This window comes from Acinonyx jubatus, chromosome A1 (genome assembly GCF_027475565.1).
Source record: "Acinonyx jubatus isolate Ajub_Pintada_27869175 chromosome A1, VMU_Ajub_asm_v1.0, whole genome shotgun sequence".
Classification (NCBI taxonomy): Eukaryota; Metazoa; Chordata; class Mammalia; order Carnivora; family Felidae; genus Acinonyx; species Acinonyx jubatus.
The window spans coordinates 165,307,044-165,322,067 of NC_069380.1; the positions used below are offsets into that span (position 1 = coordinate 165,307,044).

Genomic DNA, 15,024 nt, shown 5'->3' on the forward strand with positions numbered 1-15,024 from the left:
GAGCTCTTGGAGGAGCAAGATTACATTGAGTGCTTTTTTTTTTTTTCAACGTTTATTTATTTTTGAGAGAGAGAGACAGAGAGAGCACTAGTGGGGGGTGGGCAGAGAGAGAGGGAGACACAGAATCAGAAGTAGGTTCCAGGCTCCCAGCTGTCAGCACAGAGCCCAACGCAGGGCTCGAACCCACGAGATGCGAGATCATGACCTGAGTCTAAGTCAGATGCCCAATGGACTGAGCCACCCAGGTGCTCCACATTGAGTATTTTCTATTGTCACATTAGGTTGTCTGCAACACTGGCCTGATGGCTACACACAGTTCAGTAAGTACTGATGGGTTGGCTAATGAGAAAATAATAATACTGAGGTGTCTCCTTCTATGACCATTGTAGATTGTTCTGTAGCCACAAATTTAATGATGAACATGTACCAACAGCCCACGTAGAGTTTAATGAATGGTTTTATATAGCGTTTCTGAATATAAATATTTCAAGAAAACAGCTGCAATAAATCTTCTAAAATGGTAAACACATCCTATCAAAAGGTCAGAAATTCTGTTATTTGATTAAATAACCCAGAAAATGTTATTTATGTAGCAATTCTACTTAATAAAAACATCATAAAAGCTGATGCAAAAAAAAAAAAATTAAAACTCTGCACCTATGGCAGAGAAGCTGAATGGACACAGAAGACAATATAGAAACAACAGAAATTCAAGTAAAGGGTATTAATATTTAGAACAATTTCTCCTCAAGTACTGGTACTTTTTATGGAATGAGCTTCCGAACATCACTTGTCATATATGGAAAAGAGCTAAAAGCATGAACAGTGGAGTCAGAATCCCTTTGGCTCAACTCAACTCTGGGCTCTACCACTCATGAGCCATGTGGTTTCCGACAAGTTATTTGACCTTTCTGTGCTTCAGTTTCCTCACCGGTAAAATGAGAACTGTAACAGTGCCTAACACACAGTTGGGATAAAGTATGGATAAGACAAGATCTATAAATGTGTGGGGATGGATAAGTGGCCACTCTCTGATAGCTATGATTATATAACCGGCCAGCATCTAGCCCTAAGGTAAATTATTTCAATGTATTTATATGATAAGGCCCAAATGAGTTTCCCCTTCAAAAACATGCTACTCCCTATTGCCTTCCAGATAAGTTCTAAATTCCTCCAAACAGAAGTAATGGCCCTCCCTGATCTGGCCCAATCTATCCAGTGGTATTTTTCAAATACTTCCCGTTCCAGTCAGACTTGTCTTTTCATTGATGCCAGGAGTCTGGCTGTTCTGATTTCCTTATCAGCAGAGGAGAGGCAGGTGAGAGAGGAAGTCCACGTGAGGCTCCTTCTCTGGTGCGCTGCTGGGTGGTCGCCCCATCCCTGGCAAGTGCCCCCATGAACCGGTGCCACACCCTTGCCGTTTGAAACCCTGGAGCTGCCCACGGGTGCCGCGATTTCTGAACTCCGTTCTAAAGACGTTATTAATTCTCCAGGCAGCCCTTCTCCTCGTAGAATCTCTACTCCTTTTTCTTGGATGTGCAAAAATGTGTTCTAAAACTCCAAATTTGTGAAAAACTGGTGGATTTTAAAATAACAGCATCAAGCACAACTGGTAGTAATAATGGACACAGTAATTCGCTGCTGCTGTGCCGCTTACAAACAAGGTAAAGCAGTCCCCAACACGTCATATTAACAAGCTGAGATGTTGACACAGTTGGTCACAAGGCTTTGCAAGATATCCACCAATGCCTACGCTGTGCTATTGATTCTGTTAATCAGATTTAAGCCTCTGAAAAATGACTCAGAGTACCAAAGAGACATACACTTTCAATAGTCTTGCTAATCATTACATGTTTTCATCACAATTGAAGTAGGGAGGGTGAATGACACAGTTGATTCTGTATTCATGTTCTGACCCCACAAGCCACTCGATAGTGCTCTACTTTGTTTTGAAAACACATATGGCCCTAGTATGTATGCTGACATGAAAACATCCCTCTGTAGGTCACATGAGCCATTTTTAGAACTGGGTTTGCCTTCATGTCGGTAGGACTTATGTAAAGACTTGCTAGGATGCTTGAACTGAGTCTCATTTTAACTTCTTTTAAAATATGTATTATGAATTAAGTGAATAAAGAGCTGAGACTTGGGAGTCTAAGAGGGTCTGAACCCTGACTCTATTACTAACGACAGGATCTCAGGCAAGTTACTTAACCTCACTCAGCCCGTTTCCTCATCTATACAATGGGGATAATAACAGTACCTACATCTTACGGATGAGGATACAAAAAGGGAAAACAAGTCTAGTGCCTGGCACATAGTAAGCTCGCAATAAATGCTAAATCACTGTAATTATGATTATCAGAACTCCTACCTGTCAGTCAAGGTATGAGTAAGCCTTTAGCAAAAGGCTGCTTCTACAATAATAACTGCTCTGAACTAAACTTCATTGAATTCATTGCAATATTCATTATATGGTCTCGAAATGGAATCAACTGCCCAAAATATAAGCAAGACCTTTAAGCGATCTATTAAAAGTTAAAAATAAACTGCCTATTCATATTTTTGGCTTCTATTTTACGCTCCTTGTTTAGATTTGTTCTTTAAAACTTAGGTTGAAAATAAAGCAAGAAGTTCTAAATTCAAAGTTGAGGGCCCACTGAAACTGTTAAAACACACAGGGAAACAGCATCCATTCAGATTTAGTCAGAGCCTGTGACAATGTACTTAAGGCAGAAATTAACTTGAAAATATTTTTGTAAAAAAAAATTAGAAAAAGCAAATTCACATTAGAAACTAGACATTGGAGCTAATAAAAACTGGGCAAGTTTAAATTAAAAACAGTGTAGATTCTCTATTAATGACTCAGAGACATGATTTGGTTTTAAAGATCTGGGGTAGAAAAGGGACTGCTAACTATAAACTAAAACTTAGCTAACCTTACTGTAGATCAAACTAGCTGGAAATACTGTACATCTCTGAAAATAGTACAATGAGAAGATAGTATTTCAATTTCTAACAATAATACACTGGCTGGCTATTCTCCAATTTGCGATATTTCACTTCTGGGGCTCAGAATGAATTAATATTTTGTAAAGCTTTAAATTTTAAAACCAAACCTGGATGTGGCATATATACTGAAGTTCTGTTCCTAATATGAATTTTCTACCAACTGCCTAAAAATATTCGATGGTAAAGGAAGCCTGTTGCCGAAGTCCACACATTTCCCCTGTTAAACAGAGGTAAGCCATATCCCCAAGAAACTGTATTTTAAGCCCGCAGGATACTCATGAACTAAAATAATGAATGATAATGCCTCGTTCCCTGCATTAATATTAAAGAAAAGAGAAAATAGAAAACTTTATAGCCACTATCAGCTCTCTGAACCATAAATCTCAAGTTTTGAGAATTGCTTCCCAAAAGGGTAGGGAGCAGGGGGGATGAGCTCTGAGAGCACTTTGGAGCCTAGAGATATTTTTTAGCAAGCCAGCAAAGCACTGACACAAATTTCTACATATCTCTGGCTGTGAAAAGTCTCATTTGTGGTGATTTATATTTCCTCATAAAGAACTCTGTAGATAATATAAGCCTGCTGTGAGGCTGTATGACAACTTTCAAACCAAGAGTTACATGACCATTCTGTTAAAATAGAGCAAGAACAGATGAGTGGGAAAATCTGTAGAAACAGTATTTCTTCTGACGAAAGGCCAAAATCTGGCTCTTCCAGCATCCACCTTGGTCCGAGATTCACCTTTCGCTCTGTGTGCATGTCTGCTGGTAACATTTTGGTCATCCGTATGAGAAAGTATTATATATTTTTTTCCCCGAAGATTGACTAAGCGCGTTTGGTGTGTGCGTGCTTGTGTAATTTACAACAAATGACACTTAGACATCATCACACTGGAGTTCAGTCGCCTTAATAAGTTACTAAGGGAAACACAGAGAATAGCATGCTGACAACCCAGAGTCAATGAAGTATAAACACTGTTATTCCAAGCGTCACTGGCGTGTTATTTCCATTTCTCCTGGCATCTGCTCTATGTAACGCTGCACATACACACAACACAGCAGCTCATTAAACTGTTTTCAGTTAACTCTGCGACCAAATTAGTACATTACATGTTTGTAAGGCTGAGAATTACTGCTATCCTGAGAAATTACACAATTAATCAGGTACATTATTTCTCTGGGAGATGTAGCCACTTTTTGACATTTAGGGATTAAAAACAAACAAACAAAAAACAACAACAAAAAACCCCAAATCCTTTCATTTGTTCCATTTCGGCATTTAGTCTCAGTGTGGTAAAAAGAAGCAAAAGGTGGCATAGTTCCTTCCTCCCCCTTAGGAGGTCAGACTCTCCATGTTCCCTCAGTCTCGTAATAGCATTTTAAATTCTTGAAAGGAGCACAAATAAAAATTATTGTTTTTGAACTTATCTGAGTGTCACAGCCTTTGAAAACTTCAAACAATGCAAAGAGTACTTACGAGTCTTCAGTGTCTTACTGCTTATACCATGAATTCCCATCAAGCCCCAATTATTCAACAGCTTTTAAGCTCCCTTTGCGAACTTTAAGGCGACTCCCAAAGTCAAAACCTATTAAGCAGGGATGTTAGTTCCAGCTTCCTTTTCCACAGACCTGGCATTCATTTCTCTGATTCTAACAGTGCTTCATCTTTTAGACAAGTCATTTACCAGGACATGCGTTTCTTTTAAAAATCCTCCCCACCTGACCAAATAATACTGCCAACTTTTTAAAAATAATAAATTGTTTTAAAACATCCTATGCTCCTATTAATTGCCCCCTCCACCTTTGGTTCTACTCAGACTATGTGAAACATGGGTCAAGCATCCACGGTCCAACCAGGCCTGAGCTGATGCCAAGCATTCTTGTTCAGAAGGTTAACAGGGCACCTGGCAATAAACAACCGTTTTCGTGAGAGAAACGCACAATTAACATAGAAAAATATCCTGAAGTCTCTCAATATCCTCTTTTATGTTCTTTATTTAACCTTCATTTAAGAGCCCTTGAAATCCATTCATGCTTTTCAAAAAGATGGCTAGGGACAACTTGAAACAGACACAATTCTCTGAACTCATCCTTTAAATAAAAAGGTGCGTTCTTGCAGGTTCACTAAAGACCACTGAAGTACACAAAAGAAATACAACAACTGTTTTCAGACACAAATCTGATGTGTTCTAGATGAACTTCCAGTGTCCAAGTGGAGAGTAACTATTCCACTCACTGGATGTTCAAAAAAACCAAAACTTAAAAAAACAAAACAAAACAGAATAAAATCGATTTTAGTGACTAGGATATACTCTGTATACGAACAATGACCATTTGATGTTTGTGCCACATTCATGCTTTTCCACTTTAGCAAATATTAAAATGTGTCAATTTCCTAACACTGCCCTTCAACTCCTTTCTGTATTAATATAAATATGCCTTTCTCACTACTAAGTTTTGGGTTTACATATTAAAAAAATTATAAGAGGTGAACTAGTATTCGACCACAGTCCTGAAAATTCCAGTTATAAACCCCTTGAATCTCAGCTGAAGTATATGCTATGGTATTTAATGCTAAAATAAGGCTCTAGTAATAAAAACCAGTTTTTAATAATAAAAGCAAAATGTGCACACACACACACACACACATTGAAGCAAATATTGAGTTGTTCATTTCAAGAAAGAACATGGTACTTACAGGTCACCTCCCCTGCAAGAGTAAAGACTAAGAAAGATGAAAAAGATTACCTCCTGCTTTGATAAATGTGCCATTTTGACACTCTTGTATTTCAGTAAGAACAACTCAGAAAAAAGGCAGATTGTTGTGAACTGACAGGACCAAAATAATTCTTAATGTCCATTACTAAGGTAAGCTGCTGAAAGACTGGATATCCAAAGGGGAATGAAGACTTCCTTAGGCATATGTAATCCTAGCATAATGTTCCTTCAGAATATAGGGCACAGACTTAAAATGTGAATCTTTCCTAGGCACTTGTGAAAATTTTTACTTAAGTATCAATGAGGGCTGTTCAAGGTGCAGTAACTTTTCAAAGGGCATACAAATTTTTGGACGTGGATTGTGGAAATCATTTTTTTGGTGGTCAACTGATCCTTTAAGAATATTTATTTTAGCCTTGGAAATAAGAAAGACTGTGATGATAAACTATTATTATATACCCGTCTTACAGATGAAGAAAGTGAGGCTTAGTTACCCACAGACACATGGCTACTAGGAGTATAGGAAGATTCAAGGGCAAGGCTGCATTTACCAGAGTCTGTGCCTTTTTCTTTTAAAACCATGTTCTACTCTCCCCTTTGAGGTATCCTCATCATATGATCAAAAAACATTATTAAGAAGCCAGGGAAGGGTGCCTGGGGGCTCAGTTGGTTAAGCGTCAGACTTGATTTTGTCTCAGGTTATGACCTCATGGTGTGGGGAGTTCAAGCCCTGCAATGCACACTGTCGGCTCAGAGCCTGCTCGGGATTCTCTCTCCCTCTCTCTCTCTGTCTCTCCTCGGCTCATGCTCTGTCTCTCTGAAAATGAATAAACTTTGAAAAAAAAGTTGTGGAGAGCCTGGGTGGCTCAGTCTGTTAAGCTTCCAACTTTGGCTCAGGTCACGATCTTGCAATTCATGGGTTCGAGAGCCATGCCGGGCTCTGTGCCGACAGCTCAGAGCCTGGGGCCTGCTTCAGATTCTGTGTCTCCCTCTCTCTTTGCCCCTCCCCCACTTTCATTCTGTCTGTCTCCCTCTCGAAAGAAAGAAAGAAAGAAAGAAAGAAAGAAAGAAAGAAAGAAAGGAAAGGAAAAAGAAACAAACCAGGGAATTGCGACAGTGGGTTCAGTAAAACCTACAGCTTCCAATTTATCTGTTTTTCTCATACACTAGCATGTAAGGAAAAAAAATTGTTTTTTTTTGTCCTTGGTTTACTAATATGGCATTTATTCATTCAACAAATATTTATTGAACACCATTCTAGGTGCTATTTTCTATTTCTTACCAAAAATACACAGTTTTAAATCAATACTATGGTTAAGCAGATTCTCCACATTATGGAGAGTTTGCCTGATTTTAGCAACACTTCTAGAGACACTATTACTCTACGTTCCAAATACCTGACCTGCAAATAAGCTTTTGGAACATATCCACTTGGCAAGTGAAGGACTTTCTTTATGTTAATATTCTCTGGATTTACTGAATATTCTTTTATCTTTTAAAAGGACTGTCAATAACTGTACTGTACAATCAAATGATTTCTGAAGCTGATCTTGATCACTCCTTTAAGATATCAGAATTTAGGTTACTTATATTGTCAGTTTTAAAAATTGTGTAGTGCACATTAAAACTGCCTCATAGCTTGAGGCTGTAAACTTTTAACTAAAGCACATAAAGCAAAGAATTAACAGTTTACCACCTGCATTCAAGGAGTTATAAACTGTGGGTTTAAGAATGATGCCCATAGTAACATAGACTGTCCCCATGATTTTCTTTTTAATTTTGAAAAATGTGTACACCAAAAAGACTGGAGCGAGAGTCTTCAGCTCCCTGATTGTTCTTTTCATTGATGTTTTCAGGAGTCTAACTTCAAAGAAATGGCCTTTGTAAGCTCTGCACTTCTATAACCCTATCAGTATGAAGGCTTACGACAAAAACAATACGCATGTACAAGTTTACTTGCCAGTGAGTTTAGGAAGAGTGTGTTCCCAAATAACCTCTCAGAAACTCCTGGATTCTGTCTGGGTGCTGTGACTATAAATCATCTTTTACTCGGAGTATCTTCTTTTAAAGACAATCAACTGTACCTTAGATGTGACAAATGCTAGAAGATTTCTTTCCCTTTTTAGTATCATTTTCAGAAAATAACATTTGTCTTCTTTACTGTAGGTCTTGCATTAAAATTCATGCATTCCTGGGGTGCCTCGGTGGCTCAGTTGGTTAAGTGTCCAACTCTCGGTTTTGGCTCAGGTCATGATCTCATGGTTCCTGAGATCAAGCCCTTAGTCAGACTCCACCCTGATGGTGTGGAGCCTGCTGGGGATTCTCTCTCTCCGCCTCTCTCTGTCCCTCCCTGCTCACTCTCTCTCCAAATAAATAAAATTAAAAAAAAAAAAAAAAGAAACTCACTCATTTCTAAATTAAGTGTGCAATCATGCATGATTCAGTCTAGAGGCTGAATATTCACTGGATTTAATAAGAATTTATTTGACCCAAATGCTGGGTCAGAAAGTTATCGTATTAAAAGTGTCACCCATCTGGGAAGATACAGCTGAAATATTATTTGGAGATGGATGAGTATTCTTTGGAGAGCAGAAAATGCATACATGTGTTTAAAAAATCTATCTTGCTACTATCTGAGTTGGGATTTCCAGCAGAGTTTATAAAGTAAAATTCTCTCAACAGTAAGGCTCACTGATTTTAACCTTTAAAAAAATACAAAGTAAAGTATGTTTTTGCTTTTTAAGCATATGAGACCTAGGACTTCATCCCTACTTCCTTTTAGTTGTTTATTCACTGAATTTCCTCTCAGATCAGTCACTTCTTATTTGTGTGAACCTTTCTCAAGTTACCTAACTTCTCTGTGCCTCTGTTTTTTTGGCTATAAAATGGGAAAGAAGAACAGTATCTCATCGTGCTTTTCTGAGAACTGCAGGGGTTTAGAACAGTGCTTGGAATAGAGTAAGTGCTCTGTAAACAGTGGTGACCTTTACTTACTGAACATCTACTATGTGCCAAACAATGTAATGCAGGGCACAGAGCAGGCATAGCCATGAACAAACAACCATAAGTACATAATGTCAGGCGTGAGGAGTGCTTGAGGGAAAATAAAGCAGGTTAAGAATGTAGAGAATTATGGAGATGTTATCTTTATATAGGGAGATCAGAATGCCTCTCTGATAAAGGAGTTTTTTTTTTGTTTTTGTTTTTGTTTTTTAGTGCAGACCTAAAGAAAGTGAGAGTAAGGGATGTGGATGCTGGGGCAATAAGAACCCCAGGCAGAGAGAAGATAAAGTGCCAAGGCCCTCCTATGGAGCCTGGGGGAGGGCATTAGACAGGAAGGAGGGAGGGGGTGGGTGTGGTGGTGGTGGTGGGGGCTGGAGTGGAGACCATCAGGAGCAGTGAGAGCACAAGAAGTCCAAGAGGCGAGGGTGGGGACGAGAAGGGTGCCTGCCATGGAGGACCTTGTTGGTCAGGCTGGAGACTCAGGATTTTTGTCTTGCTGAGGTAGAAAGTCACTCTGGAGGGCTCTGACAGAGAAGCAACATGAGTGGGGAAAGCAGGAGCCTGCTGCACTAGTTGAAACCACAGCTGATGGTGACCTGGATAGGTTGGCAGGGGTGAACAAGTTCAATAATGCTAATACGTGTCTCCACCCTGGATTTCCCCTACAGATACTCCTTTAACTGGCATTTATTGAACACCTACTAAGTAAGGCATTGGGATGAGACATTTTATAGGGGTTATTTCTTACAGTGATGTACAGATCCTTAGATAAAATATAGTAAGATTAGGATATTAGAGCTCCAAGGAATGTTAAAAATAATCTATTCCAACTACATTATTTTGCAGCCGTGGAATTAGAAATTCAGAGAGATTGAATGATTTACCCAAGATCATACAGTTAGTTAGGCCAAGAGAATGGCCCAGGACTCAGTTTTCCTTACTGTACAAAAGAGAACTTTCAAAATTAGTGTCTTACTGACTTACAAAAATAACTTAAAGTGCCTTATTTAACTTATTTCCCTTTGCTTCTTCTGATTTAAAAATAACAGCAGCAAAACTTTTTTCAAACTTGTTCTCATTAGGTTAATATTTATGAGAATCATTTTTAAAATGAATACTTCTGAAGTTTCTAAAATAACTCTTTGCCTTAGGAAGTCTATATAAATGACTATCGCCATAATCTATTGACTGGCAGTTCTGCAAATCTATCATGGATAGAAAGACCACTGACTTTCTGTAATTACTTTAGTATGCCAATCTCTTACCAAAATAACTTCTGTAGATTAAAAACAGTATTTGTCATATTCCAGAATGGGCTCAGTCTGCCTTCGCATAATTAGCCACTGTAATAACTTCATAATACTGCCTATTCCCAAGGAAAGGAGGACATAGCATAGAGTCAGTCTTGGGACAAATAAAGGATTTAGGACAGTGAAGGACATTTTATTTCTAGAGTAAGCAGGAAATTTCATATACTTCCAACTACTCTATTTTCTTGATTTTGTATAACTCACAGACATTAAGAAAGAAAGAAAGAAATGTTACTGAGGATAAAGTAGAACTTGATAGGAATGTTCTGAATGTGTCTTCTCTGAGTAAGTGATGAGTAGATATCCTAGTATGAAATACATGCTCTTTTCTTCCCCCCAAGGCCAAGTATATCTGAATTTTGGTTCTCACCACTACACTCAACCCTCCCTCTAGCACCCTAAAGCAGGACTGCCAAAAGGCTACAGCTTTCTTTTTCCCTTTGGAAAACTTGTTAAAGATTTTAAGCCCTGGAGGATCTGAAATGTAACCCCGATCCAGGGAAGAACATTCTAGAAAACTGACCAGTGGGTAGTCAGGCTTGTTCCCGAGATGGGCAACAGAGTTTCTTGTAAGGTAATAAGTGTGAAAAGAGCCATTTCCCAATCATCTTGTTCATTCCATGCATATTAGGAGAGAGGGAAATTCAACTGAGGGCCAATTGTCCCCTAAGAATCCTTTAGTTTAATTATGACCACAGTAGATTAAACGTCTGTATGACATCCGTGTTAGCTCCGCCGCTCCTGCTCTTGGCAGTGAAGAAAGGAAACACTAAAAGACAGGGAAGCATGCTCTTGTGGTTCTAAAACATGGTTGAAAATTCAATTTAACTGACTACAAGGCCAGTGTGCTTCTTATAAATGAACATCTCTTTGCTGCTAATTTTGTGCTATTTTACCTTTCATTAAAAAAAGTAATTCAGGTTAAACTCAGCTGAACAGCAAAAAGCTCTTGATATTTTGAAGCATTTTGGAACAATTACTTTGACAGGAGCCCTTGACAGTTAAATGACTCCGTTAAATGAATGTTATAGAAGACACATAATGATTTTTAGTGAAATATTGAATTTAACCACAAATGAGGAAAAACCAGTCATAAGCACTATGGGTATATTTGAATAATAACATCTTGCTTATGAACCTCAATGGATTCTATAATTTCTAATAATCATGCAATCAACTAGTTAGCTGGTATGTTTCTTATCTCAGTGCTCTCAATTTAGTTTTGGTTTTTGTTGTTGTGTTTTAATCTGAGAAATCAATGTGTAAATTTTGGAAATGGCAGTAAGTTCCTCTTCCATCAGTAGGGTATTTTAGAAGTAGGCCATTAATGATTGCCATCCTGCCAGTTAAGTCTTCCTCTTTCCTTTTTTCCATTTGCTGAATGAGATTCTTTCACAAAGTAAAAAATCAGGAAAAGGCAAGAGCCTGCTGCCTGAGAATGTATGAATTCACTGGCTGCCAGTGTTTCCTCCATCCGTGGGACTCCAATATTCCTTTTCTTATTTTATGGATCGAATGTGAGATAGTATCAAGCCTTTTACGTGTTTTCTCATGACTAATGACCAAAATATGTACTGAAATAATAAAACTGGTACTGTTCAATTTCCTTTTTAAATTCAATCTCAATATAAGTGGGAGTGCCCGTGTATGGTGGTGAAATCCAGCTCATTATAAAATTCTGTTTTCTGGAGAAGAGGAACTAGAAATCTTTGCAGACTGAAAAAACCATGTGGGTGAAGGGTCTGTGGGGACATTCAGGTTGAAGAAACGAGTTGAAAAAACAGTAATGTTTTTGTCTTGTTTGTCTGGCAAAGAGTGGTGAAAAGTCAACGCCAAACATCCTGGGTAGTATTGCCTAGATCTCTACACGGTATGTGCAGCCACACTTCTGGATTCTTTCAAGCACGTGAGTTACATGTACCCATGTACCCACTGCTGCCTGCATTTACCTTCATACAGCAACTGCCTGTTTACATCTACTCCCCAGCAGATGGTCACTCCTTCAGGACAGGAGTGTCTTTTGATCTTGCATCCCCCAACATTTCTGAGCCATGATAAGTTGTTCAATAAATGTACTTTTGAACAAGAAACGTTTAACTCCTTCAGCTGATACTGAAAATACTTGGAAAAGGCCAGATAGTTTCAATATGTGACACTAGTCAAATCCATACATACAGCATGCTGACTAAATTATTACTTGTAAGCATACTAACTCAGAGTGTGGTTCACAGACCAGTAGCATCACGTCACATTGGAGCTTTATAAATATGGAATCTCAGTCCCCGTGGCAGACCACCTCAATCAGATCTGCCTTATACCATGATGCCCAGATGACTTATGCAAAGTATGAGAAGCCTTTACTTAGCATATATGACTAGTACGATGCCTGAAGAAGTGATGGTGTCCATTGTGGACAAGAACCAAGACCACAGCAAGATGAAAACTACAGAGGTCAGCTTGAGAAACTTTTAGAGCTCTCTCAGGACAGAGGCACAGGTGGGAAACTCACTTATACCAGTTCCTTTGGAACTTTCTCGATACTCTTCACGCTTTTTCCTGTTTAAAGACACAGCTGCTCTTAATAATTGTCTTTTCTCCTTGGTGCAAAGATAGTATTTATCGCCAGCATGCTGACATTTGCAGGAGTTTTGGCTTTCTCCACTGCAAGTGTGGATGATTGAAAGGATATTGCTGACACCTGAATAAGAAATCCAATGACTCCAAGCTATGTAAATTTAATTATTTCCTTTAATTTTTTTTTCAGGAATCTCTTTTTATTTTCCTCAGCTTTGGAGAAGTCCTAGCAATTTTCATTTAAAAGAAATACAAGTCAGCAGTGGTTCACTGAACAGGCTGACACGCAATTTCATAGGGGGAGAGGAGCTGTGTCTTTAATCTAATCTGTGCTCTCAATTCCCAGCTAATGTATCTAGGGATCCTGATGTATGCATTTACAAGGAGACATCTTTAGTGCAGAGTCCAACTCTCTGCAATTCTCTGAAACATGGGTAAAAAATTAGTCTGGGTTCTTGTAGCTGCCCTACAACACAATAAATCTTGATATACTCACAGATGTAGAAATATTCCCGGCCTGGCCTGAATTCAAATCCTAGAGAAAAGGGTGTGAAGAGCTGGAATTTTTCAGAGAACTTCAGTGGTCCATTTGGAGAGTGAGGCCGGTTACATTCCCATCTCTTGAACCCCTTGGAAGTATGGTCGCAGGCACTGTAGCCATCAAAGTTCACCATGTAGAGGACATAACGCTCAGTCTTATCTTCTGGGACCGAGTCTTCATAGTGAGGGCAGAAAACATCCAGGTAGTCATTGATACAGACGTCGATGTGGTAGTCACCCCTCTGGAATCTGTTGGAAGAAGAAGACAAAGATGAGATTATTCATAAGGAAAAGACTTTCTGCTTGGAATCAGTGGTGGAATAACTTTAATCATGCTGGTGCTAAGAGATTTATTATAATAAGTTTTTATTGCAGCCCATTATGATTCAGGATATGTTTCTATTCCAAATACAAGCAACAACAATTTTACAGAGGAATTCTATTACGTTTGTTTCAAAACACACTGAAAATGGAACTCTTCACATTCATCTTAAGTAGTTAAGATACTGACTTGCTGTTTTCCTTTCATTCTTAAAATCACATATACTGAAGCAAAGTTTTGATATTTCAAAATAGTGTTTCATTTGATGAGTGTTTTTGAATGAATGAATAAGTCATTTAAAGAACAAATGAATGACTGAATTGGTTTTGCTATAATTGCGACCATTCTCAATTTTCTATGCAAATGTAGAGAACTAGAGTTATCAAACTGAGAGAATGAGGGGACCATAAAATTTAAAGGTTGGAAAGAAAAGTCCTAGGACACTTCCCCATTAGAGGAAAATAAAAATCTAAGGCATAATGTCAAAGCAGTGAGTGATTGAGCTCGACCAGGAATGGTGACTTCAGGTCCTAATCAGCTGTTTCCATTAGTGAATCTGCTTACATCACAAACTCATTTCAGCTGATCTCTTTTGATGCCCCATCCCTTTCTATATTAAGAAAATGAAAACCAGCTAAATCAAATCATCTTCCTCCCCTTCCCCTCCATTTCTTTTAACTTTATAGGTTGTGTCCTAGGGCTGGACTGACGACACAGATGAACACAGCAAACCCAGGACCACTTCCATCCTGAAAGAGTTAAAATAACACACACACACGCACACACGCACCTCACCTTACACACTGCACTGTCTGTTTCAACTCTTACCTTACAAAAATTTTGAGTATTTGTGTTAACTAATATGTCTTTCCCGATTGGATGAAGAGATTTCTCAGGAACTAATGATGTGTGAAACAGGAATTGTTACGTATACTGCTTTCTAAAGTCAGCACAGAAAAGTCTACAAAACCCCTCTGTTTTTAGCTAGTGAGGAAATTCTCTGAGGCCTTAGAAGATTCATCATAAAACTATGTTACTGCTGAAAGACAAGCTGAAAGACAAGCACCCATCAAGCCATGTAGTCTTCAAGTCAGATGGTCTCATTGTAAACACGTCAGTGAGCTGGTCTACTCCATTTTTGGACACGCCTACATTTTAGCCAGTGTCCTCGTATATGGAGCATCAATTTGCTTCTGTGTAATTTCTATCCAGTGATCCTACTCCCACTGCCTGACATCGCCAAGAACAAATCTAATTCCTCTTCTACCAGGCACTCCATAAAACATTTGGACGTGTCAACTAGGTCTCTGTATCTTCCTTTCTCACTACGTGAAAATCCTGACTTGTTTGGTTATTTCTGTTCCCAGGCTCCTCACATTCTAGATTCTCAACTCTCCTTATGCTCTCTAGTTTCCCAGTGTCCCCTTAAAATGTAGCCCCCAAACACAACAGACACCTCCGACAGGCTGTTTTGACCAGCATTCAGCCCAGGAGATATACTACCACCTTCACTCTGGATACTACACATTCATTGAAGAAGCTGAGATT

The 15,024-nt window shown here is 38.8% G+C and overlaps 1 protein-coding gene across 2 annotated transcripts in view; it reads right to left on the reverse strand.

Moving 5' to 3' along the window:
- The window catches only part of EFNA5 (ephrin A5), a 270,345-nt gene that overhangs the window by 31,952 nt on the left and 223,369 nt on the right, over positions 1 to 15,024 (reverse strand). For both annotated transcript variants that reach the window (XM_027036651.2, XM_027036647.2), the window contains exon 2: positions 13,111 to 13,403. In XM_027036651.2, the coding sequence (XP_026892452.1) occupies positions 13,111 to 13,403 (293 nt within the window). The remainder of the gene's footprint in view (positions 1 to 13,110; positions 13,404 to 15,024) is intronic.